Source organism: Seriola dumerili, unplaced genomic scaffold (assembly GCF_002260705.1).
Source record: "Seriola dumerili isolate Sdu_G_001 unplaced genomic scaffold, Sdu_1.0 BDQW01000169.1, whole genome shotgun sequence".
Taxonomy (NCBI): Eukaryota; Metazoa; Chordata; class Actinopteri; order Carangiformes; family Carangidae; genus Seriola; species Seriola dumerili.
This window is the reverse complement of record NW_019174424.1, coordinates 2,296,230-2,323,145: the sequence shown is the minus strand read 5'-3', so window position 1 is coordinate 2,323,145 and position 26,916 is coordinate 2,296,230. Positions and strand designations below refer to the sequence as shown.

General features: G+C 41.0%; 1 protein-coding gene across 1 annotated transcript in view; it reads right to left on the bottom strand.

Moving 5' to 3' along the window:
* LOC111227115 (protein kinase C alpha type-like) overlaps positions 1-26,916 on the bottom strand; it is a 101,147-nt gene that overhangs the window by 70,517 nt on the left and 3,714 nt on the right. Inside the window, exon 3 of the mRNA XM_022752520.1 lies at positions 354-436. Within this exon, the coding sequence (XP_022608241.1) occupies positions 354-436 (83 nt within the window). The remainder of the gene's footprint in view (positions 1-353; positions 437-26,916) is intronic.

The following is a 26,916-nucleotide window of genomic DNA, read 5'->3' as shown; positions in this document are numbered from 1 at the left end:
CAGAGGTGTATCCATCTTTCACTAAACATTGAAACTCTGCTTTCCTGCTTTCAGCTCGTCCTTTTGGCTTTTTTTGTCAGGTTGACATTTCAATGGTCTTTGCATTGATGGATCCTGCACCTTTTAACCTTTAAACATATTCTTATCTTATCAGTCACAAAAAGTCTGTGAAACTCAAATTGATTTGAAATGCAGTGGATAAATGCAGCCAAATGAGATTGGTTCTTACTTTTTGAATAAATATTTTGCTAATTTTTCAACTACATTTATAATTAGCATCCTGTACTATATTGTAATACATCATACAGTATATCACAAAATTATTGTGTGTCATGCATAAAGTATTAACTTACGTCTGTATCGGGGCCCTTGTCGGCTCCAGGACAGGAGAAGCTGACAAACTCATGGCAGCGTTTGTGAACCACAAAACAACACACTGAAAGAAGAAAGAGAAAGAGAAGAGTTTTACAGGAACAATCTATGACACATTGTGAACTGTTTGTCTCATTTTGTTCTTACATGGACATAATGTGCATCCGATCACCAAATCTGCCACTTACTGTATGGAAAAAAAAATACAAAACACAAGACAGACTGGCACGCAAAGAAATATATCCTTCCTCTGTCTGGTGTCTTATGCAAGTTCTCTGACAAATGGAGAATGTGTGAAAGTTATCATCAATCAACCTTAAAAATTAGTTTTACAAGCCTCCCCTGTATGGGCACACAAAAAAATGCATACAGACAAACAGACTCACATGCATGTGCGCACCCACACTCACACCCACACAAAAAATGTCACTATGTGATCTTGTGTTCTGCAGCCGTCAGCTCTTTACAATCTGTTGGTTTGATGCCGATTGCATCATTGTCTCCCACTGAACGGGGATCCGCCTCTACCACAGTGTCGCTCGGCGTGACATGTCTGACATGACACCTGATGCTGCTCTCACGTCAGCAACGGTGGCATTTACAGTTGGATGCTGCCGCAGATTTGGAGGGAAAAGCAAAAGCGTGGACATCTGTGACAGTTAGAACACAAGCTGACTCTCTCTTTCTCACTCTGTGTACCCAACTGTATTTTTTCCTGCCATTATTTGAAATTTCTCATTCTTTCTTCTCTCTCATTCTCACACAATCTGTCTGCTTCGCTCATTGTCAAGCTGCCTGCTTGTTCAAGTGCACTTTTGTGCTCTCCCACCACCGTATTTGTGTGTTTTTTTTCTCTGTAGCTCTGCCAGCGAAGTTGCAGTTGCCAGACAATCTGACGGGCACTGGTTAAACAACAGAAATGAGTCTCAGCAGGGGTTTCAACTGTCCACTCAGATAGATAGACAGATAGATAGATAGATAGATAGATAGATAGATAGATAGATAGATAGATAGATAGATAGATAGATAATTATGAATATGCATAGGTATCATTGCCAGTATTTTCATCATAATGATTGTTTCCTTCATCATAATCCCAATCCAGCCCTAATACTCATACAGCATTCCTCTCTGTGTGTATGTGTGTCAGAGTTGGTGCTGAGGCAGCGTACAGTACAAATTCATCTCTTTGAGTAATAAAGAGGAAACGAGGCAGAGACAGAGGAGGGGGATAAAAACGCTCAGCAAAATCATAGCCCACAGAGATTTATCCATGCTCACATTCTCATCTGTGCCATTTGTTATTTTCATAATGTACAGTACAGTGCAAAAACAGAGTCAGTCTATGCACAGGTGTAAATGCAGATGGTGGGAATTTCTAGGACCCATGTCAGTGGGGAATTGTGAGCCATGCAAGCTGGTCTGTTGGTCAGTCCACCTCTTTGGTCCAGACTGAAATATCTCAACATCTGTTGTGATTTCCATGACTTTTCATCTAGATATTCATGGCCCCCTGAGGCCGTGTACAGACTTTGGTGATCCCCCACCTTTTCCTCTAGCCTTGGTCTTAATGGATCATACATGTGCAGTTAGGATATAAAATGATCAGCTTAGAGTTTTCTTGCATCTAGTTTTTGTTTTGTTTCTATTTCTGGGATATTTTGCAGATCAAGACCAGGGGTCCCCTGGCCCCCTCGGGCCCCTTGGCCTGTGCCTGGTAGGCTTATTCAGTAATCCATGCATTATGTCAGCTGGTCTCTGCAGCCATTGTCTGTACTCGGCCAAAGATCACTTCTTAGAGAAAGCGCCATCACTCCAAACACCACTCTGCTACCATTAGTAGACTGTGTTTTTGTAGTTCACCAAGAGGAGGAGAGTGATGATTCAGGTGATCAGCTGAAACGAATCACGTCAGTTCAGGGAGTTGGAATCTATACTGCATATTGGACGCAGTATTTGGACCAAGTAGTTTGTAATAATGAAGTTACTAAAGTCAGGAAGCCCCAGCTGTAAATGTGTCAAAGATCTCATCAGTGTTTCATTCTGCTGCTCTTCTCATTTTCAGGTCAGAGGTGTTACTGTCTCAACAGCTAACAAAAGTGATCACAGATTTATGATTTACAGATGCTGTAAGCTAAAACTAAGTAGATTCAATAGTTGATGGATTCAATACAATTTGGATTTCATAAAATGCTACTCAACCCCATCCCACATGCTGCCCACTCTGCTGTCAATGAAATGAAAATATTTGCTTACATGCATATCAGGAGAATTTTCACGTCTCATGTTGCAGGATTAACTCTGAGTGCAACCAGGTTTCTCTTCTTCTCTCTCCACTGCCTACTTTCAACATGTGAATCACTGGTGTAATGACGCTCATACCACGTTCTCTCCCTCCAACCATCAGTTCTCCTCACACCCTCGGTTACACACCCACTTGTCCTTTGTTGATGTGCTGATCTCAGACCAGTTTGAGTTTCTGTTGGTGCTGCAGTTTGGAGCTGAGCAGACTGACTTGACACTGATCTCAGTTCATAGGTGAAGAGGGGCCACTAATCTATGTATATTGGAAGGGATAACTCTAGCTTTGGAGTGTGTGTGTGTGTGTGTGTGTGTGTGTGTGTGTGTGTGTGTGTGTGTGTGCGTGTGTCAGGCAAGCTTACCCAGACTTACACAAGACAGAGACAGTGTTTTTCTGTGACTATAATCCTTGGCGTCGACTTTCATGCGCATGCACACACACCACACACTGATACGCACATTAATCTAAAAGCTGTCTTAAGGAAGTAGGCGCCAATATGCTGCAGTGGCTGAAACACAGAGGCCCTCTGAGAGCTTATGGGGCTTTACATGCACCCCACCAATCAGGAGGGAAGCTCTGAAGACACCGCATACACCTTCTATCAACACCTGCTAAGCATTGGCTGAATCAACAAAAAAATTATGAGTTTCTTCACTCTCTCCTGTGATGAAACACAAACAACCTGGAAGAATACTTAATTATGAGTTTTTTTGGGGGGATTTTAATGCCACTATAATAAATCTTTTGTATGACTTAGGTGCAGGGATCTGACTGGGAAATTCAGTTGTAAGAAGTGTCTCCAGATAGTTTAGTCCTCTCAGGGAGAGCTGTGTAAAGCTGCAGGAGCAGAGGTGACACAGTGACATACTGTATCGTCAGGGATATTATGATTAATTACTATGGGCTTTGTTTCACCAGCTTAATTGCATAAGCACACAGATAAGAGGCTTTGGCATTACAAAGCAGCTTACACAACACAAACGCTTTCTTGCGAGTGTGTGTGCAGAAGGTGGAAAACGCGTTATACACGCATATATTTGTATGCATAATTTGAGGGTCTGTCTCTATAGGTGGGCATTTTTGTAGCATGTCTTCACACATACTGTTTGGTGGTATTTCTACACCTCTCCATCTATATCCCACATCCCTATCTCCCCACCACTGATCCTTTAAAGTGTGGATTTAGCCCTGGCTAATCTGGTGAAATTGGGTGTCTATCGAGCCACTGTTAATAGAATTATGCTGTGTTGTTGGCCAGAAGAAAAGGCTTGCGGTGGAGATAAGGCAGAGGGGGCAGGACACCTGTAGCGCCGGACCAACTCAATACCCTCCAGACACATTCAATTGATCCGGGCCCCTAGAGTGCATCTGAACACAAAGGGAACCGAGGCTTTGATCTGAGATCCACAGGAGGAAAAGAGGCAAGTGTGCGAGGGAACAGATGAATAGGCAGAGAGGGAGGGAACAAATCCACAGGGGTCTGTGGTTCCTACGACTGTAGAGATGGATGCTCCGAAGGGAGTCAGAGATGTCTTGATCTGCTCAAACCACTATTCTACTCTTACATCTACATCATTTTTCGTGCCAAAATATTGTTGAGGTGAAGTTAAGTGACAGCTTTGTTTGAAGGGAAATGACAGGATGACACAAATTGTCTGGAAATAATGCACAAATTATTCATTGCACCTCTTCTTCTTGCCATTATACAAACACAGACAAAGATAAGCTTCCCGCCAACCTGGCTCCTGATCGTGTAAAATGCTCTGTCCCCCCCCCATCCTTGTTATGGCCCTGTGGTCTTTTCTGTAACTTGTCATTTTACGCAAGAAAAGTGACAGAGGAAACAAGGGGAGAGGAGAGGAGAGGAGTATTGTCCTCCCTCGGTTATTTTTAGGCCAGATTCTGGCCAGGGTTGGAACAATGTGTACTGATCCTCACCGTGGTGGAGAAGAAAAGGGAAGACATTTCCTCTACACCTGGCCAACAGACACTATAAATACACAAGCGGCAGTGCAGTGATACACATGTCCATTTGCAAACACACTGACATATCACAGGCCAGCATGCATGTGAGAGAACAGTGAATGATGAATGAAAAGCTATTCTTGTCCCGTGGCTGTGTAAGTGCTGAATGAGAGAGGTGAAAAAAGCTGAAGAATAACCATAGAGAGACTCAATGGGGCCAATGGGGAATGCTATAGCCTACATAGAGCAGAGAGGCGCCCCTCCTGGCCTGTGTCAAGTTGTCCTCGAATTTTGATGGGAGTTCAAAGGTCAAAGAGAAACTATATCCATCTGCTGTTTTAATTTCACTCACCCTCTGCACACACAATTTAATCTGGACGTAAAGCAGTAAATAAGTGCAGGCTCTACCCCACGTTTAATGCCGACTGTCTGATCAACCTTTAAGAGAAGATATTTGTGTGTATTAAATTGTATCTGTCTACACCATCTGTCTCAGTATCACCACAGAAGCATAAACAATATTTCATACATGTTTTATAACTCTTCCAGAAGTCTCTAACTTACTTGAGTAGCGTGACCTCTGAACTCTCGCCACTGCAGTGAGTGACAGATCTGAGATTCCCGGAGCCCCAGGTCTCGTGACCTATAACCACAAGCTCTCTCTTGAGACAGGTGGAGATGGACGGCCAGTGACCACAGATGGACTGACACACTGACAGTGAAGACTCAGAAAAGCCCGGCGATGGCCTTTCTACAGAATACGTCTGCAGAAATATTGTGAAACGGATGATAGTTTACTTTTTTGCTTCCTGGTATTTCTCCTGTATTTATTCAAGTATGATATTTGAGGGTTATTTACGTGTATCTACAATATTTCCATTGGCTGTTAACACAGAAAATTGTCAAGAAGATCTCTTTATTTCCATCACAACACAACTGAGTAATACATTATAATGACATAGACAGTGGGAGAGCAGATTTCTAGTCATTCCCATCTGGTTATTTTCGCCTATAAATAATTTCTAAATTCATTTTGCAATTGATCATATCAGGATGTAGGTGGATATGATGATCCAACGTTTTTTTATTCATTAAGTTTGGTCTGACATTTTACCACTTTAACTGTATTTTTTACAGTTGAAATGACTTAAACTTGATATGTACTCTGAGCAGTGCCTGTCTGATACTGATATTAGCCACATCTTGTTAAAAAGGTAGGTTATCCTTTTAGGGACCAGTGCTCATTAGCTAGCATATCACCCATCGTTTTCACTTGACACCACACTGCTCTGGAAATAGTTCTCAATTTTTGGTAAAGGGGGCACAGAATTTGAAGCAAGGTGGGTCACCTTCAAATTCCCTACGCAGGAAATTCCCTGTCCAAGTAACGGCGGATCGGTTCACAGTTACAAAGTGTGGCAGATTAAATTGCCTCAGTACATCACAATATCTGTCCCTGTCCTTTCTCCACCACCCTAGGGAGATGTAGTATGTGTGATATATACCGGCAAGCAGTGTTTGCCTGCAGAGGGAAAGGAAGAGAGCTACAGCTACAACAAAGGCATGGAAACTTAATTTCAGCACATACACCCAATTATGCATGCTATAGGCACATAAAGGACAAAGACATACAGTACACACACAGAACCTACAGTTAATATGCCATGACCTTGAAAGCTACAATAAAGCTGTTCAAAAAGACCACTGATGGACACAAAAGAGAAAAAGAAAAGAGAAGAAGAGATGGGAATGTCAGACAGAACAGATCAAAGAAGAGACAAGATATGATGAGAATGGAAAAGAGCATCTTCCTCCTTGTGTCCCCTTAAGTGCAGCACATAAAAATTTGCAAAACTTCCTAAGAATTCTGCTTGTGTCTAGCAATTATCTCCATCACCATAATATCCTGCTGTATGAATATGCATGAATGTGTGATTGTTTATGTATGTGCATATGTAAGGAATTATGCAATTTCTGCATGGGAGCAGAGAACACAGAGGAAAACACCTCGGGGGAGATTCAACACAGTGGAGATGCTGCTCAGTTTTTAACAAAGCAAAACAAAACAATCATGAGAAACTCTGCCGAACTACTGTGTGTTCACAGACAGTTAAAGAGCAGAAAGCATGTGACCGGTTGAGAGAAGGTGGAGATCAAGGTGAATCTGGCAGTGTCAGATTGCATCACAGCGCTTACCCTACCTCCTCAGCCTCCTCCCGCACTGCGCGGAAGGTCAGCAGGTGATGGCAGTTTTCACCTTGGCTCCCTGTCGCCTGAGATCTGTGTTTGATTATGCATGTCTGGAAAGCATGTTAGAGCAGACAAAGACAATAGCGACGACGCCCCCAGGGTGCATGATGAATTTTTTTTTTTTTTTTTTTTTTTTGCTTTTGTCTTTTTGGATGTTGTGGTTTGCGTTTCTCGCTTTATCACCACAGAAACACCAAACAGCCACAAACAAGGCCCGTACAAAATGTAATACACGTCAGAATTGTACAAAATATGCTCAGAGCGTGGCTCAATGGATGACCATGTGGGCCGGTTATTTCAGAATGAATCACTTTAGTTCGGACTGAAACATCTCAGCAGCTATTAAATTGATTGCCATGAACTTTAGCCATGGAACTTTCCATCTCGCTCCATCATCACGTCCAGTACTTTCATTTATGACCAAATACCTGCAAAGTCATGCTCATATACTAAGTCATTGTTTTCCAAACTTTCAGCTTCGTGTTTTTTTAGCTGCCTTACATTTCTTACATTAACGATGCAGAATAATGATCATATACTGCTTGCATGTCAATCAGGCATGGCAATCATTGTCAGGTATGATCGACACACACACACACACACACACACACATACAAAACACACGCGGATGTACATATTCAGCCCGCATTCACACAAATGCACACACACTCTTTGCAGTGCTAATAGTGTTTGTATTAAGAAATGGCCACAGGGGGACTGGATCAATTATTCCAAACTACAGGTGGGAGTGTTTGGCTGCCAGACATCTCTGAAGCACACAGGAGAAATAGTGATACTGCCTCATGAATTAAATATGACTGTGAACACAGACGCAGACGGACACACACATAAACAGGTTTAAGCACATACACATACATATACAGTCGGTGAATACACGTTCATGCTTTCGAGTGCACATTTCCAGTCATGTATGTGTACACAGAGTCATATGAACATATATGCACACAGATGCTCATTCTAGCACGCTTATTCACTGCTTTTGATTTGTCTCCGTCAGGCAAGACACACACACACACACACACACACACACACACACACACACACACATACACACACCAGCAAGTATAGTGCACACTCGCTGTGTCTGCTTGTCTCCTCTCCTCATCTTCTCAGTTACTCACTCAGACACACACGTAAACACACATACATACACACACACACATACACACACACACACACCACACATCCAGTCGGTGATGTATCACCTGCAGTGGTCTGGCTCAGAGCCCCTTGTGTCCGTGTATCAGGTATCACAGTGGTAGTAATGTAATGAGTCTGGCTAGCTCCGATCCATACAGAAGCTCTCTGGCTGACACTGCTGCACACAGACAGGGCCAAATTATACTGTACAATAGACTGACTATCAACTTGCATGCACGCTCAAACACAGCCAGTCGCCAGAAGTGATGGCTTTCTTTACTGTGACTCTGGTTTCTTTGTGCAATGCCTACACACACACAGAGAGAGCAGGCGGTCAGGCAAAAGGCAAAGGTCACGGCCAAGTCCAAGTCTAATGCCTGGGGACAGGCTGATACCACACATCAACATCAGAGCATCTTCCACTCCTGCGGCACTGCATGTCCTGGACTAATTTGTTTGGGACCAGTGAAGTCAAGGCTAAATTTGTCTCAGGACATTTTGAAACATAAATAACACGCTTATTTTTTTTTTTTTCTTCCTCATTTCAGTCACTTTCCATAAATACTCTCACAGGTCTTGTTTTTGGTCTTTTCTCTGTCTCTCGTCTTTCACTTTCTCTCTCAAATACATAAAGACAGAAGGGCCAAACAGAAAACTGACCTTGATCAAGAAAAGAAAAAACCTTTCGCATAAAAATGTGTTTTAATTAATGCACAGTGGCAAACACAGTGTAGTCCGAGGCACATTCTTGACACTATTCAGTGAGTAAACAAATATTACAAATGTTAAACAATACTATGGATTATATAAGATGCAAACATCAGAGTGCCATTCTCCACTACTGGCGATAAATTATCTGAAGCTACAGGCAGACATACTACTGAAAGGCTGTAATGTCAGCTCCTGATATACAACTCATACAATATGGCAGCGAACATGGATGGTACACTTATTACTTGATGTTTTCTCTTGACCTTTGTCTTGCCTCCTACTCTTTCTCGTACTCTCATCACATCAAAGAAACGAGCAGAGACACTTTTTTACCTCCTCTATAATCCTGCATCACTGTCTTGCGTTTATTCCCACAGTGACTACATGCTGATGAGCTTCACAAACTCGAGCCACAATGCACGTCCTGTAATTCACACTGCTGTGGCTTTTCTTTGCAACAGACTGGAATGGTTTTGTTGTCATGAATCTTTGATATAACTGATCTTACAATAAGCCCCCGAAAACTCAAAATCCAAAAGTGTTCCTCTGTTATATTAAAGAGACACTGTGTAACTTGTGAAAGACGAGATAAGATATTCCATTGTCTTTCAAATAAAAAGTGAAATTCACTAGCAATAAAACGCACCCTTTTCCAATTCAATACACTCAGAGGTTTTGCTGCAACCTGACTTGGTCTGGTTTGACCAGTAGTTTAAGATGGCTAATGTTATGCTTATGTTAGCTAATGCCAGCTAACTTTATGTAAATCGTGCTGGATAAGTAACATTCCTGCATCAGTTTGGTCATTTTCACTTGTGTAACTCTTACACTATGTTGTAGCATGTAATGGATAAGCTTTTCAACGATCTTACCACAAAACAAGAAGCTAACACCAGGAGTTTCAGTCACTGCAGTCAGGACATCTAACAACAATGAATCTAAAGTGACTGAATAAAAAGCATATTGGAAAATGCAGGGAAAATTTAATGTACTATTATCCATCTATTTATTATCAATCTATCTAACCTATCTAATGTTTAAGCAAAACTCAAAGTCAAAATAAAAAGAAAAAACATCCTCAGCTAAACTGCTTCTTCTGCACACTATGGGTGTTGTTTTGATCGGATTTGACTGACAGCGGCCTGGGACTCTCACAAATTGGTACCAGCTCAACCAGTGCCATTCATTCCATTTTTAAGTGCTAGTTGCATGACAACATATCAGCTTTTCAATCTGATCCGCTGTTAATCAGTGTGCAGCAGAGTAGATAATCTGCTGTTGCAATCTTACTTAGCTGTTGACTTGCTTGATTTTATAGGCAACGGTGGGAAAGGTCGGGGTTTGTCAGTTTGGTTGAGGAGCTTGTCGTCTGATTTGTTGCTAAAGCATCATTTTGCATGCCACCTTTCCAAATGCTACAAATGTTGTACCACCTTTTCCACTCTGCTCACTTTGAACCATGGCCAACAGCCAACAGCACAGACGGAAATCTGTCTTGTGAAATAACCAAAAGTGTTCGTAATTTGGCTGAAAATCTTGTCTTCATTTAACTTATATGTTAGGATCTTTAAAGTTTCTGTCAACATGGCTAGCCCCAAACACTGGCAGCATTTCAGAATACTTTGTTCGACAGCTGGCATCAAAGAGCAAAATTTAGACTTATGGGTCACTTTAGCTCACTCTCATTATTATTGTGCTGTTGTTGTGTTGTTGTTGTTGTTGTTGTGTGTGTATCACACAAGAGATCCCCTCAACTGCCACTAAAATAATTGTTTAGGTCAGATTAAAGCCTTCATGGCATTCTGAACTCCAACAGGAATATTACAACTGGTATCTGTTTTCACAAAAAAATATCAAATATCCTCTGCTGATCAAAGACGGCCGTGTCAGATCTGGTGCGCGTGTAAGATGTACAAACCTGACGCCTGAATCAAATACGTTTTGCAAGTAGGAAAATGAAACAAGACTTCAGTTTTAATAAGAACTTCACCTCACAAATTTTTTCAGCGGCGTCTTGGTTGAGCTGCATGAATCATAGTGAATTTATGCATGAATCATATTTCTACCCCTGTGATGGGGACTTACGTGTCTAACTCGAGTCAGATGGACAAGCACAATGCCTAAATTAAGATGAATCATGGTAGCCTTTTGCGAGCATGAAACACCGGGTAGTAAATGGGAAATAACAACATTAACAAACGAATCTGACAGTATAATAGCTGATATACACACACAGATATTGTAGCTCACGATTAAAGACAGAAGAGACATCTGGGACCCTGCCGATTTTCTATTAGGTACCTGAGGTTTGGTATAGTATACAATAAAAATCAGAAAAGACGGCAGTCTAATAATAATATACTGAAGAGAAGAACAGGCAGGAAAGGAATTGTGCAAAAAGAAGGGGAAATAAAGGGAAATAAATTTTGACTAATTGACTCTGAGTTTGTGTCTTCTAATTGTGAGTCAGTGAGTACAGCACAGAGTAGTTGGACGGTTCCACCCTCTCATTTTGGTGAGCTGATGAGCTGACCCTGGGTCACTTGGGGCCAGTCTACTGCACAGCAGCCAAGTATACAAGAGCAGACAGGACAACTCTCACCATGAGGCCTGCTCTCTGCCACAGACACTCTCTACGCACACACACACACACACACACACACACACACAGACAGAGAGAGAGAGAGAGAGAGAGAGAGAGAGAGAGAGATAAGCATGCAATCATACATGCACATACTGTACACATACACACATGCACACACAAACACAAGCCCTCATCCAGATGCAAATGTACAGATGGACATGCAGACACAGCGTCCTCCGAGATGCAGAGACCTGAAAACACACTCTCCCTCCCTCTCTCTCACACTCACTCACACGCACACACAAACACAATCACACACACACTCACAGGCTGGCACAACCTCTCATTCTCTGTCCCTCTCTTAAGCCGTCCAGAAATGTATTTTTGTAGCACGAAAACTGCAGAGCCCCAGAGAAACACAGTCATGCTGTATTGAGGTCAAGAGGCTTGAGCAAGAAAACCTGGCCATTGTAAGTAGTCAAGCAGTCAGTAAACTGTATAGTGTTGCTTCAGCACCTTTATTGCTGATTAATGACACTCGGCTGAGAAAGGGAGCATGACTCTTCTCATCACTAGGCATCTCGGTGCTTGGCTAATTGGCCTAGTTAATACACACGCCTGAATTCAAGCCTGTGTAGAGCGATTAGTCAGCCTGTCGAGTGCATGGCACGTACCATTTGGAGCTGAATAAGGGAGAGAAAAACGAAAGGCAGCAGCTGTGGTGAAAAGGCATTCTGTGCTTTCTGCAAGATGGTTTCAATTAGCACCTGCTGCCTCCCACGCCACCCATTCTTTCTTATTCTTTTATCTTTGTTTTTCTGTTCAGTCTCAACAACAATGATCTGGCGTTTTCAGCCCTGCTGATGAGAGGGCTTTAAGGACAGCGGTGTCAACCAGGCCAGTCACACTTTATTGCTGCAAGAGGGGTCGCTAGATGCTTTTTTTTGTTTGCGCAGCCACGCATAATGAAATACATGCATACATACACATCCACAGAACTTTCAGTCGACATCAGAGATTGATGATGAGTTTCTTGAGTAGTGAAAGGGAGAAAGCCAAGAAGAAAAACTCAGGAGATCAGGAAAAAGAGAAACCTATACCTACTATCTGGTCAGCACTCCTGCTCTCTCTTGCACTAAATAACTCATGACCTTTTTACTGAGCAGACAGGACTATATGTGAGTGAAACTGCAAATGCATGAGGTTGGCATTTAAACCTGATTTAAACCAACAGCCAGCTTCTTCTCTGAAAAACTGACCAAGATGTGCTGTGAGCTGGATCTCTTTTAAACATGTCATTCGGGTTGAATGAATGATTTGACGATATACATGTATGAATGTCCACATTTATAAGCTCATACATTCTTCCCTTTGTCTTCAATCATTTCGTAGCTTTAAAAGGAACTCCACTGTTTTAACCTCATAAAGACCGGCAATAAAGACTGTCATTACAAAGCAAGGATTTGAAGATACTGACGTCAGTTCAGCTATTAGCGTCCTAAAATATAAGCCCAGCATATACATTCATCCATTATCTGAGGACCATGAATATCTGAAGGAAATGTAATGGCAACCCATGAAATAGTTGGTGAAGTGATTTCAATCTGAACCAAAATGGTGAACCGACTGACTAACTGACTCAGACTGACATTGGTTGTGTCCGAAATCACTAACTCATTCACTACCCCCCCCTTCACTATCTAGGGAGTTCTATGTTGGACTATATAGTGAGCTCATCTGCAAAGTGAAAAAAAAACTTTTGCACACAACTTGTGTCATTCTTTCTGCACTGTTTTTCTTTCTTTCAGTGCGAGCGCAATGCATGATGGTATAAATTGCTTGGTTAGTGACCACCGGTTGCACACTACTTTTCACGATGCATTTGGGGATACTAGAGGTCCACTATATAGGGTATAATAATTCTCGCTATACATTCGGACAGCACTACAAAATGGTGAACTCACTATATACTGTATGCTGTTAGCATGTTTAAAATGTAGAACACCACTTATAGCCTTAGCGACAAAGACTTTCAAGGACCTCATCAGTGAACACATGTCACTCCAAGCCTGGCATAATCAATGTGTGCCTTATAGATAGAAGTCTGTGGTTTCAGTTGGTTCTACTCCCTGCCAGTAATCACACAAAGGAGCTTTACCAAAACAAAGCATGAACTGGGACCAAAAAAAAAGAAAAGACAATAAAACCCTCTAGAGCCTGTAGGACAAGTGGTTTTGAGCCTCGCACCCTTCTCTTCATTTTAACTGCTCTCTACAGTGGGGTGATTTAACTGGCCCATTGAATACGTGTGTGGTTAACCTCACTTTCAGATACAATTACGCCCACCTCTCTCCCTCCAGTGTCTGCCTCTGTGTTTCTTACCAGCTCTCTATGGCTCCACGTGAAGAGCTGCTCTTACACAGATGGAGGCCTAATTTTTCACTCAACAGCTTCCACCGCCACACTGTTCCAGCGGGATCTGCTCTGTCCATGCAGCCGGCCGGGATCAAAGAGGTGTTGACATAGTCTGAACTGACTTGTCAAGGCTACCGTGTCTGTCTGACGTTCAGTTTGCATTACAGAGCCTGCAAGGGTGTCGCAGTGATAATGTGCTTTTGTAATATCTGCTAGATGGAAACAGACTGCAGCGTGTGAAAGACATAGCAGCCTTTCACTAATGAGTGTGTGTGTACAGTATGTGAGTAGGTGTGAGCAGTCCTGCTGTCTGTTGCCATGTGGGGTGTGGTTGATGTATGGCTTACTATTCCTGCTCTGCAGGGACATGTGTTGGTCCCTTTTCACCAGCAACAGCTACTGCAGAATCTGTTAATACACAAAACACGTGCACGTACATCTGCAAGATCGTGTTTATGCAACATACTTACTAAAAGCATGAATTGACACAAAACTTAAGATACACGGCCAGAGCTGAAATAATTAGTTGATCAACAGAAAATTAATAAGCAACTCTGACATTCAAATTAGTCATTTAAGTCATTTTCTAATGAAAATTCCCAAATATTTTATGGATCTGTCTTCTTCAACATGAATATTTTCTTAATCCTGTTTGATTAAAACTGAACATCTTAGGGTCTTTGTCTCAGCTTAGGCTCTGGTTGTGATGAGAGTTTTTTCTTTTTGTCTTAGACTTTCTTAGGCTAAACAATTAGTTGATTAATTGAGAAAAAAAAGTGGCATCCCTATATACATATATACAACAGCATTCTTTTAATCCTGTAACTTACTAATGGGTCTACTGTGTTTTTTTTTCTTGTTTGCTTTGTTTTGTTTTTTGTTGGATGTACTGGATACAGTATCTTGCAGACTATTTTTGGCTCAGTTCTTTAACGTACTAATTCACTAAGCCAATGTAGGCTATGTTTCAAACTCTATTTTACAGCAAGGAAAAACATTATTTGAATGACAGATGAATCAAATTATGCTTTGAGTGTACAACAGCACCAGATATACATTTCTTGCTCTGGCTGTTGTTACCTGGGTGGTTGGCTTTAAATAAAACCTTACTTTCCTACTGATTATCTGTCTAGTATTTAAACACCTTGCAGATAGAGAGAGAATACTGTACATGGTCAGTGTATAGATAGGTAAAATCAAGGTAAAAGGGGACTGATAACTCTTCACATTAATATCAACAATACAATCACACAGTCTATTGCAGTAAACTGAGCTTCACCTTCTCTTTCGGGAGGCATGCCAACAAACAGTCCTCACAATCCTAACGACACATAATAACTGAGTGCTCTTCCCTCAGCATTAGCATTTCCTCCCTCTGGCTTGAATACTGAACTAGCAGGGAGATTTCTTGGGCAGTCCCTTTAACATTTTGCAAATTCATCATGTTTATATTTCCTAGTTAAAAATGTGGTGTAGTCATTTGAGACTGGAAAAAAAGAGTGATCTATTACATTAATATTAGAGGAAAACCTAAATATATTAGTAGTGCGTGTTGGCTTTTTTACTCATTAGTTATTTCCATGCTTTAATTCAACTGATAGCCAGGTTTTGCTGGCCATATTTCTGTTTTCATAAAGTCATTAAAATCCTCAGAATATACACTGTTGCCACAATACTGGCTCTGAAACATAACAGTTGGTAAGAAACGACGTAGCCCCCTCAAACCCACACACATTCTTCTTTTACTTAAGAACAGCGAAGATAACAGTGTTCATAATTAAATCTTTTAATTCATTTAGTTATAATAAGCCTAATTGATAGATTCATGGCTGTATGTCAGTCAGTCATAATTTGGAGAGGCTGTTTACACGAAAGACATAAGAGTTCTCACACTCTCACACACAAACAACAGAGAACACAGAATCTAAGAAATACTCTGCCTTGTAATTTCATGAGTGGCACCCTCGGGACAATAAATGCAGATCAAAAGGATGAAATTCCTTCCATGCTAACACACAGATGCCAAAAACAACATGGTAGCAAAGCACTGATTCTCTCCTGTGGTGCCTGTTGCTATATTTGCCCTGAGCGGAGCAGGGAGGCTGGGAAAGACGAGGAGGAGACACAGCCATGACACCTTCAATTAGAGACTCGGACCTGACAGCCTCCGTCTCATGTCCTCCCTGCTCTCCTCTCGTCTCTTCCCCCAGAAGAGAGCACAAAGGGGATAATACTGCAGATGGAGTCCCTGTGAATGTTCATGAGTATGCATTAATCATGTTGTGATTATTTTGGCAGATATTGTGATTGTGATATGCGATTTCAGTTGGAATGGTCACTTTTGCATTTCATTTTCACTGGAAAAAAAAAATACAAAAATGATGATGTTATGTTTGTTGGGTCTTGTACCAAACAAACATTAATGTTCCGTTACGTCTGGAGAATATGATCTGTAGGCTGGGCCGTCTCTGTGGCACCGCAGCGCTTATGGCGCTAACAATGCACAACAATGTTGGGACACATTTTACCTTTATGAAAAAAATTGCAGCTCCTGTAATCTGGATATAGCACTTGGCCATACTGCAATTTCAATTATATTTCGATAAATTGTGCAGCCCTGCTATGCATGCATGTAAGAGAAACATACAATAGTCGAAGGAGAGGTGCATTGATGTGTTCAGAAAAGTGTCTGCGTCTGCAATAATTCCTGCTTTGAGGCAAGCTCTTAATAATGTGTGAAAAAGAGTTCATACTCACCAGCAGTTCACCTTTAAAACAGCTTCTAGCAAATCAATAGCCTCAACACATCAGAATATAGGCAGCTGATATCACATGCATGTGTGTGTCTGTGTGTGTGCGAGAGAGAGAGAGAGAGAGAGTACCTTACTCTTGGTGTGTTTCTTGGTGTTTAATTCCCTTTAGAGCTTTCACTTGCCAGACAGTCTTATTATTAACACAGTACATCATCAGCTTGCAGTTACCCATGACATGTTTGTTGCTGTGTGATGGGTTTTTACACACTGATATATAAAAACAACATGATTTGTTTCCATAAATATGAAAATTACTGTAGATGTGTCACCCAGTTATAGCTCATTCAAGTCTACATCATAAACAATGAGTTAAAAATACCTGCAAAGCACATCCCACAAATCCAACACCCACGTATTTGTTCAAAACTCAGGTAAGGCAGGAATGAGTCTGACAAAGTAGCAATGTTGTCAGTATAGCCTCTGATTCATATGTTTAAGTTCCCTTTAAATCACATAAATTTATTTAAACTAAAGATTCATTCATTAAACTACCTCTTTGGTTCAAATGGACAAGATAGCTGAAAAAGAAGAAGAACACATGTCCAACACAAGACCACACGTCCTTGGTTTGTCTGGGATTGTCCTGGTTTCAAGCTGGGTGTCCGGAGTCCCAGCAAATATCTGTAAAATACTAAAATGTGCTGGTTTTCAACATTCATTACCAAATTGTCCCAGTTCAGCACTTACATAGACGTTTATCATGTTATGTCCCACTTATTATTACTAACCCGATATAAAAACACTGTTGCTAGCCTATGAGTCATAGGCAAGCGTCATAACCTATGACGCAGGCGGCTCCTTCTGACAAAACCTGTCAGAATGCTAACAGTTAGTTGTCATGCCGAAGAGACAGTCAGCCTATTCTAAAGAGCTCAGAAGGCTACTCCTTCCGTCGAAGGGAACCTGGCAACGAATATGGCATTTATGGCGTCCTTGGTGTTGAAAGGTGTGCTCGGTAGGTGTGCTAAACACTGAAATAATTGTCCCCCATTATGATGAAAACGCCAATACTGAGTGCATTAGCGCATAAATGTTCTAGTGCATGAATGTGTGGTACACTTAACAGTCCCGGTTTTGGGTTTGAAAATATGGTCAACCTATATTTAGATGTGTTTTCCCTGTAGATTGTCAAACAGGGTGCAATATCTAATTGTGTTGTTGGGTTTCATTTAACGTCTGTGATTAATAATCAGCATAAAAAGGCATAACATTAAGGTTTTACAACTAATATATCAGTTTGGCTTGGAGCCTTCTATCTTCAAACCTGTTTATTTCTCAACTCCACTATTTCACTACTACAGTCTGCCCAGTGTTTACTGTAACCTTACATATAGGTACAAATTTGCATATTTTAATTTGTTTACAACATGGAATCTGTTTCTGGTGGTAAATATGTAGACAGATGGACAGTCAAGTAAAAAGGGAGCAAGGTGTGAGGATGACTAAGAGCCGCGCTGCAGTCTCTTACTGGGTGACCCTCAAACTGCACAACACACACACACGCGCACACACACATACACACGCTTACAGCACCACAGGAGCAGGAAGAGGGAGCACACGCTTCGGAAAACTGGCACACACATTTTCTAACCCTCTGCCTCTCTCTCACTCTCTCCCTGTCTCCCTGCATCTCTGTCCTTGCACAGAAATAGCAAAAATATTACTGAGGCTGGGAAAGTCCCATGTGTCCATCTTAGCCACACGCTCCCTGCGTTTCCTCTATAACGTGTTGTTTAGTTACATTTTACCTGCACCTTTCTCATCTCTCTTTTCTTAGGATGATTTTAGTTTTTATACTACAGATTAAGTATTAAGGCGACACCTTTACTCACAATAGTTGATTAATCGGTTTGTTCATCAAGAAATTAACTATAACCAAACTATTTGGTTAATGATTTTTATCCATTTTCAGTTCCAGTTTCTCACATGTGAACATGCTCTGCTTTTTTTTGGCAAGTGTATTTATAAAAGATTATCTTTGGGTTTTGATCTGTTGGTTGACTAAAACAAGTTTGAACACATCACCAAGGACTGTTGTACTAAATTATAATCAGGCGTTTTTTTTACTGTTAAAAACAATCATCAATGGAAATAATTGATAGTTGTAGCCCGAAAAGACAAAACAACATCATTAACGAAGAAAACTGCTGTTGACAACTTCTGATTTCCATGTTTTACCTATCAAACTTTATTACGTTATATAACGTTTAATGCTGAGCAAATGTACTACGGTTCTTGCTAAAATAAAGTCTGCTCAATACTAAAGAATACGCATGATGACATTGTTCCATGGTTATTGATTTTCATCCCACAATGACCTTTTCCAGGATTGATGACACAGATTATTGTAACCTTTTGTAAAAAGGTGAGTGTGCATATTAAATCATGCAGAGGAGCAACATATAAAAACTAGATTCCATCTTATTGTTGGCTTTTTGTCCTCTGACATGGGCGCACGCACACACACACACACACACACACACACACACACACACACACACACACACACACACACACACACACACACTATAAGACACAGACCCAGCGAGCTTGAAATCCTCCCGAGTGCACATTGTGCTCACCTTATGTGGGTCAAGACTGATATCTCTGACTTAAACCATTCCCAAAATAGCCGTGGGTGTAATCACCACTGAATTTATTAAGCACAGCTGGAGTGGTGAGACACGTTGAGGTGAGTACTCCCGCTCTAAATTCCCCTGAGAAGAGTCTTTCCATCCAAACTAGACAGCTAAGTATTACACGCTCCACACACAAATACACACTTACTTTATTAATCCATTCACCTTGATTTTGAGACTAAGAGACACTTAACATGATGTATGTTGCCATGGAAACAGATGGTTTAGGTAGATAAGAGGTATAGACAGTGATGGGGTTAAATGGCTGATGCTCGAATGTACGTCTTCTGTTATGTGCTGATGGTGTCTTTTATATAAGTCACTGGTGCACCATCTATTATGGATAGAGGTTCAACAGATTACCATCTTTTGCTGAGATAAAGCGAAGGTTGCACCAGCTTGTAAAAAAACCTCCTTGCACAGTTTCCACTACAAGCTCGCACTGGATCAGTCTGCACATGGGTCAAATAGTCCCATATGAATGCAAAGGCAGATTGTTAGGCATGAGCATAAACCAATCTCTCCAAAAAATAAATTATGCAAAAACATGCTGACACCATACTGGGATGAAAAAGCCATTTTAATAACACATGTTCTAACAGTGTGGTAGAAAGTTATCAGCATATTTGTAGCAACACTCGGAGTCAGCCGTTTATTCCATCTTGTCAGGAATCTCTTCTGTCTCTCCTGTTGGTGCCATTTTTGGAAACCACAAAGATTAAATCTCAGTGCTGTGACTGCTCCTGTCACGCTCTATTGTTGTTTATGCACACAGCACAGACAAATGCAGCCACAAGTTTTTTTTAAGGATAGTATCACACACATCTTTCTAATGTCTTCATCATTCTCCTTCCTCTAAGACTTCTCCCTCAGAGCCCTCTGCAACTACTCTCTTGCCTTTGTTTGTTAAAAGAGAGATTATGAGGGAATAGCATGTGTCATCTTATTACGCTGCATTGTGTCTCAGCAAAAACACACAGGCAGCTCCCTGACAATTAACTTCCCACTCTCAGCTGAGTAATGCCACAGAGCCTCCAAAAAGACCCCTTTTTAATGTCACCAGATGACATTGTGTTATGCAAGCAAAACATTTTGACATGATCTGCTGAGACAGTCTGTTAAAATGAAAATATTGCACTTGTGGCGGTCACTGCTGCTCTGAAAACGGGGGCAGAGTCTGTCGTGAATTGGATATGAAATGGTCTCCTCCCTGTTTCGGCGCTCGAGGGTGCGATCGCCAAGTGCTGTTGGTATGGGATTTCAGCATTTCATTCACATCTTGATTTATACTGTCTTATAAGATCACAAATACTCCACCCAGACAGGCTCACAAATGCATTGTCACAGCTACTGAGGCCCATTTTATTTGTATAAATGGAAGCTGAGGAGGTGATGCCAAGCTCCCATGTTGAATCATCATTTAAGGATTATTTGGAAACAAGGGGTGTTTTGTGTTAGGGGGTTTTTAAAGGGAAGTGCTCGCCTGGGGTATAATAGTTGGCAGAGATTTGGCACATCACAGGCCGAGTGAGGGCCAAACACTGTTACCATGGTAACCTTGGCACACCATGCTGGCATATCTGGCGAGAGTTGACAGTAGTTATTGAGGATGAGTTTAAATATACAGACAACTTATGCTGTTAGTCCAAGTGATTTTGTGACATTTAAGGCAGAAGATGTAGCACAGGTTTGGTGTGTGAGACGTGAAGTTCTTAGAACTGGTCATTGTGCATAAACAGACACTGAGCAAGTTGCAAGAAATATTGTGGGGGTGTTTCTGTATTAACAAGATTAGGTCAAAACCTAATATACACAAAATCACCACACACATAAGTAAATTATAGACAATGGATGTGCTGTTATATTCGGCTATATTTACTTGGTGATTACTCTGGAGGAAAGCTAGAAGCTCATTCCCGTCAGTTGCTGTGCAGTCAGCATAGAGGGGTGTGCCTGCGGATGGAAAACCAGACCTTGCACTCACAGGGTAAAACTGGCGACTCTCCTCTATGGAAGGCACAGGGCAGCTGAGGTTTGTACAAAAAGTTGATAGATTTGTTGCAAGGTACTTTTTTTTTTTTAAGATCAGCAGAATTTACTTCCAAACTTCTGATAATAACACCAATGTTTGGAACAGCAAATCCTGTCAGCCGTGAAGGTCGCATTCAGTCAGGTAGCTGTTAGCCAATTAGCATAACATTGTAAGTAGTTTTCAGTAATTTTGTAGCTTGCACCTGAATCTCTGCTCTTTAGAGTTTGGTTCCGTTGTTTCTATTCCTACTTTCATCTAACAAATTTTAGCGGGGTGTAGCCACCCAAGGCCACCCCCTGGCTCCGCCACTGGCCCCCATCCTCTCTCCTCCTCATCATCCTCTCTTCACAGTAAGGAGTTATAAATGAGAGCTCTTTGTCTAGCACCCAGACTGTGGCAATCCCCTTATGGTGACACATAAGAAGGTCTTGTGTCGCTCTGTCTTTAGGGGTGCTAACTGGCACACAGATCTAAGTGCCTTTTAGGCACAGGCTGTTAAGGTTCTACAATTCAATTTGACAAGCCCCCAATGCAGACAAAGAACAACAAGAGCCAATATGTCTTGACAGTGTGTGACTTTGGCGGCCTTTGAAGAATAGAGGCAGGACTGAGAAATTACTCAAATTGAAAATACACTCAGTAATTTTTAATCTATACTGTACTGGTACATACTGGATCTCATGTGTGTTATTTGTGTATTTGTAGATGATAGAAAAATGTTTAAAATTCAATGCAATAGTAAATTTTGAAAACAGATTCTGTTGAAAGGGCAAAGACACACATAATTACTAATTGGTCTGAAGACAGAACATTGCACTGTGATTGCTATTTACTTTATTTCACGTTATTTTAATCGTCCACATATAAAATACTTGATGCCGTGGCATGATGAACAGAATAAGACTAAAGGGCTGCCATCAATCAGTGTAAGCGATCTGATAACATAAAACACACATCAAAACTGCCCAGAAGAGCTGTAACCATGATAACAAAATGGAAATGGCCCACTTTGTTGCTACAGTAGTCTTGAGTGAGGAGTGGAGAGAAAGAGAGACAGAGAGGAGTAAAGGAGGGAGGGGGAGGCGACAGAGAGACCCAACACTCAATAGTAAAAAGGGGCATTTTGAATGTGGAGCAGAGACAAGCATCGACAGAATTACACATAATTATTCCAGCCAGCTAAGCCTCCACTCTTGGTATAATTAATGCCATTCAGCTGGGAGAGGGTTTAAAAATATATTAAGGATTGTTTCAGTGATTCCTTCACATTCAACAAGTCTATTTTAATGAGTCCCAAGCAGACACTTACACTCAGCACTAAGCTTGACAACCTTCAAGAGATATTGGAAATAAAGTTTAAAGTGAAACTGGAGGGCCTCCTGCAGGATTTTGATGTCAGTCAAGTTAGCTGAAAATTATGTTTGATATTTTCAGTCACCAACTAGCTGTATCAGACATTTGATGTAAAATCTCTCAATCTCACATTTATCATTTACTGCATGTAATTCAAAATACATTAAAGGATTTATTTGCTGAGAGTAAGATATGATGTAGCATTCAACACTGTTGTTCTTCCAGGGGGTGGCTGTAAAATGTAATTTACTTTAATATACCATAAAAAATAGTTCAAGGTATGAAACTGGGAGTCAGTTGTGTTCCGCGTGCGTTCAGTGTTTCTTTCCTTCCACTAATGAGTTTTTAAGTAGCGAGAGAGTAAAGCTTATAATAAACAAGCTTCACTTTCTGGCACATATAAGTTGTTAAATTAAAAAAATAAAAAACCACCTACGCTTTTATATTTATAGTTTCTCTAACTCGTGGTATTTCCCACAAATGTGCCGAGTGAATTATCAAGTACAGAGGAGCAACACCCACAATGATGAAGAGGAGATATATATATATATATATATATATATATATATATATATTAAAAGCAACAAGGCTGAGATCTATTTTGTAAAATAACCAAAGCAAGATTTATTGAATTAACATAACCAGGGCAGCTTTGCAGGCAAAGTAGAGTGGAGCAGGAGGGCCCTTCAGATCTCAGCGCCATCACTTGAGGAGCAGCGCTGTGTCTCCACCTACTATTGTGTAAGATGTTTATTGTTTGGGGCTCCCCATCAGGAGTTACAACAACACCCCCTCCCTTCTGCGCCTTGATTGGTTAATGAGGTCCATTGCTCCATTCCGAGCGGAGGAAGTGATTGGCCCTACCCCTACACTGCCACTAGGTCTCAGTGACGGCCTCGTTGGAGGCATGTGTCAGCCCACATCATGCTAACTGACACATACATGATGTCACCCACAGGGGTAACAAATGTCCCGGAGAGTGGTAGAGCAGCCTACACCCAACGCCTGCATCTGTGCACATGATGAAGATCATTAACAGTCGATGAGAGGTAAACAGTCACTGAGTGGGAAATGAGAGAAGACAAATTGGCTATATTTCATATGCAAATATATTACAAACGCAACAGACAGTTACAGTTACGGAGATGTCAACATTGAAGACTTTGGAACAACCGCAAACAGCATGGAGATTATACACAACAATATAGCATAGTGAGCAGACTGCCCTGCAGAGAGAGAGAGCAAACATCTACCCCTCTGAAATGTGTCAATGTATCACCTGTAGCTTCAGCTGCCCTCAGGTTTACTTTATAGCAAGTATTGTCTTGTCAATCCACAACTTTACTGTTTTAGTTCACTCTCACCGACCTTATAGCTTTTTTTCGGTTGCAGTAAGCAGCTGTGTTTTTGGTATAAAAGCTCTGAAAGCCCACTGTACAATACCTACACTACACTACCTTCTGCACAGACAGCTAGCAGATAGCTGATGAACATTGTGGAGCATTTACACGACTGCAAATGAATGATAATGTTGCTCCATAACTGCTGGATATGTAAATAAGCAAATGTTTGCCAATATATCAAAAAAGGTGATGATATGACAATACAGTTTTCAAAACTTTTTTTCTGCTGCAGTTATTGCAGGTTTGAGTCAACGTGATCCAAATACAGTTATAAACCAACTTCCGCACACCAGACAATCTGGGACATGACCACTCAGATGTAACTTGGCCACAGTTTATAATCGGTCATCAAGTAGACATAATATCTACCACTGTTTTCACTCTGCTGTCTTTCTTCTGCTCCAAGTAGTCACGCTGTTTGCTTTATCTTTGCCAAAACTCTGAAGCAAGAAACCAGACTGTGTAAAAGGCCACACTGACTTCATCCTCTCTCTCACCCTAAAACTTCCACCCATGCAACCGCAAATCCTCCTGTATTTATTTAGTCTTGTACTTATGTTCGCCTTTGCCCTCCTCTCTTCCTCTTTCCACCCTCTCTAGATTGTTGCGTCTTCTTTCTCTTCTTCTTCTTCTGCTTCCAACTGCGTCTCCCTCCATCTCTCACCTTTCTTTCTTGTGCCCAGACATAGTGCTCTCTTCCCGGTGACGGTTTCTCAACTCTCCAGATGGCACAGTCATTTCCACAGACGCTCAGCTTCAAAGGCTGGGGAGGAGGGGTGGGGGCAAGGGGGAGAGCAGAGCCTCCACCATGGTGGCAAGTGATCCAGCACTGAGACATACTCACTCTCACACCACTGGTTCAAATGAGATGATCTGACGTTTGGAGAAAAGTTCAGACAGCAGGCAACACTGTTTAACACTATGATGCTTAGGCAGTAACAGCATTCCTGCAGAAAGTAATAATGAATACGTCAGACCTGAATTTAACTAATAAAAATGTAATTTTCTGTCATATTTTTATATGGTTCAACCTTTATTCATGTGTTAAATTTACCCCCAAAAAAAGCTGGAGTAAAACTGAACTTGAAATTTCAACACATGGCGCTGCAACTGTTGAATGCCTATCCATCTGTCTACTGTGCCTAAATGCGACATAACAGCCTATTATGTATTTCAGCATAATTTGATTCCAGTGAATACAGTCACTATGGTGAAATGTTAACTTGATCAAATCATGAATGGAATTTCCTAACAAGAAAAGTGGCTTAATTATTTCAATTAATGAATAATTCACATTTTTGCCATTTGAGTTAATAATCATGACTTCTATTAACGTAGAGAGTTTTTTTTTTTTTTTAAATGCTGCTATTCTTTTGACAAGTCCAATCATTTCATTCAATTAGAGGGCAAAAGATATCTATCATACATTTGTGATATGTTTCTGTGTCTTGTGTCTTAACAACAGTCTAAAGCCCAAGGATATAGATAGGGCAATAGTACCGAAAACATTTTGTGATATTGTTGATTAAAAATTACTTAAACGATTAATTGATTGTATAGACAGCTGGTGATTATTTTTCTGTCATTTTGTTTAATTGACTAACAGTTGCAGCTCCTATCAGCATGCTGTCTTCACCCTGGCATTTCCATCATTCTTGTTCTTCATTTTATTCCCTAATGTTTACAAGATGTCCAACAAAACAAGTAAGTTTATTTGTTTTAAGCGTGCATCTTCTACCAAACTGATGGGATCTCTTTAACTTTATAAGACCTTTGGATGGGGATTACATTTAGTTTCAAACCGTCCAGTGTTTGAAATTACATACAGCATTTACTGGAGAAGTTAAGTCCACACAATAGTCACAATAAAGGTGAGTGGGAATAAAAAAAATACAAGATGCACAGTGAGAGAGGGAGAGAAGGGAGGAGTATTGATGTCCAAGTTCAGTGTATGACGGCAATGCATGTATAGCATATAACTCAGCATGTCCATATGACAGGATGTATCGTCTCCACAGTGGACCACATCCACCAAGAGAACCAAGAACTTCTCTAAAATGTACATTAAACACACAAACCAATGTATTGTATGATGAATTGTAAGGTCGAATAACAAGGTTTTTAAATTATACTGAGGTGAGTCACATAGTTCCTATGGTGACCGGAATAAGTAGGTAGGTGAATGAACAACAATCTCTGGTTATTCAAGAAAACGCCAGTATATGTGATGCAGCTGAACAGAAACGTATCACATGTGATCATATTTCATCTGTAACTCTGTAACATACATCCTACATCCCTAACCAGGAAGAACCAGACATTAGGCTTCACAATAAAAAAGGTAAACCAGGCACCACCCTGGGAACTGCAGTCCTCCACCCACACACAGAGACTTTAGTAATAAAGACATTTCCTCTGTCATGGCACTACTTTAGGCAGCATTCCATCGCTGGCCGTTGTGCGGTGGAGGTGGGTGATAACAGGAGGGAAAAAAAAAAAAAAAAAAAGCAGCTATCTAGCTTTTCATTGCACAGCAAGAAGCTCTAGGCAGCCCTTAATCTGCCCACACTTACGAAACCATAAACTGATATCAACTATGCAGGGGGAATGGATAAAGATGAATGATCACAGGAGTCACGCTTTATCCCCTTTTTAATAACTTTTAGAAGGCAGCTGTTCTGCTGGTGAGCTGTGCTGCACACATGAAACACTGTCACCTTTAACATTGTAGATACATGTATATCATTGTGTACATCATCAGTGACGGCGTTGCAGAGGCAAAAGTTTTTAACTTTACATTCCTGTCTCAGAGAAGCAGCTCTTAGACATTCAGTTCTTGAGCTTGAACGCATGAATAGCAAGCTAGGTTTGCATTCACAGAAAGAAATGTATGCTTTGATTTTGAGTCTGACAGTA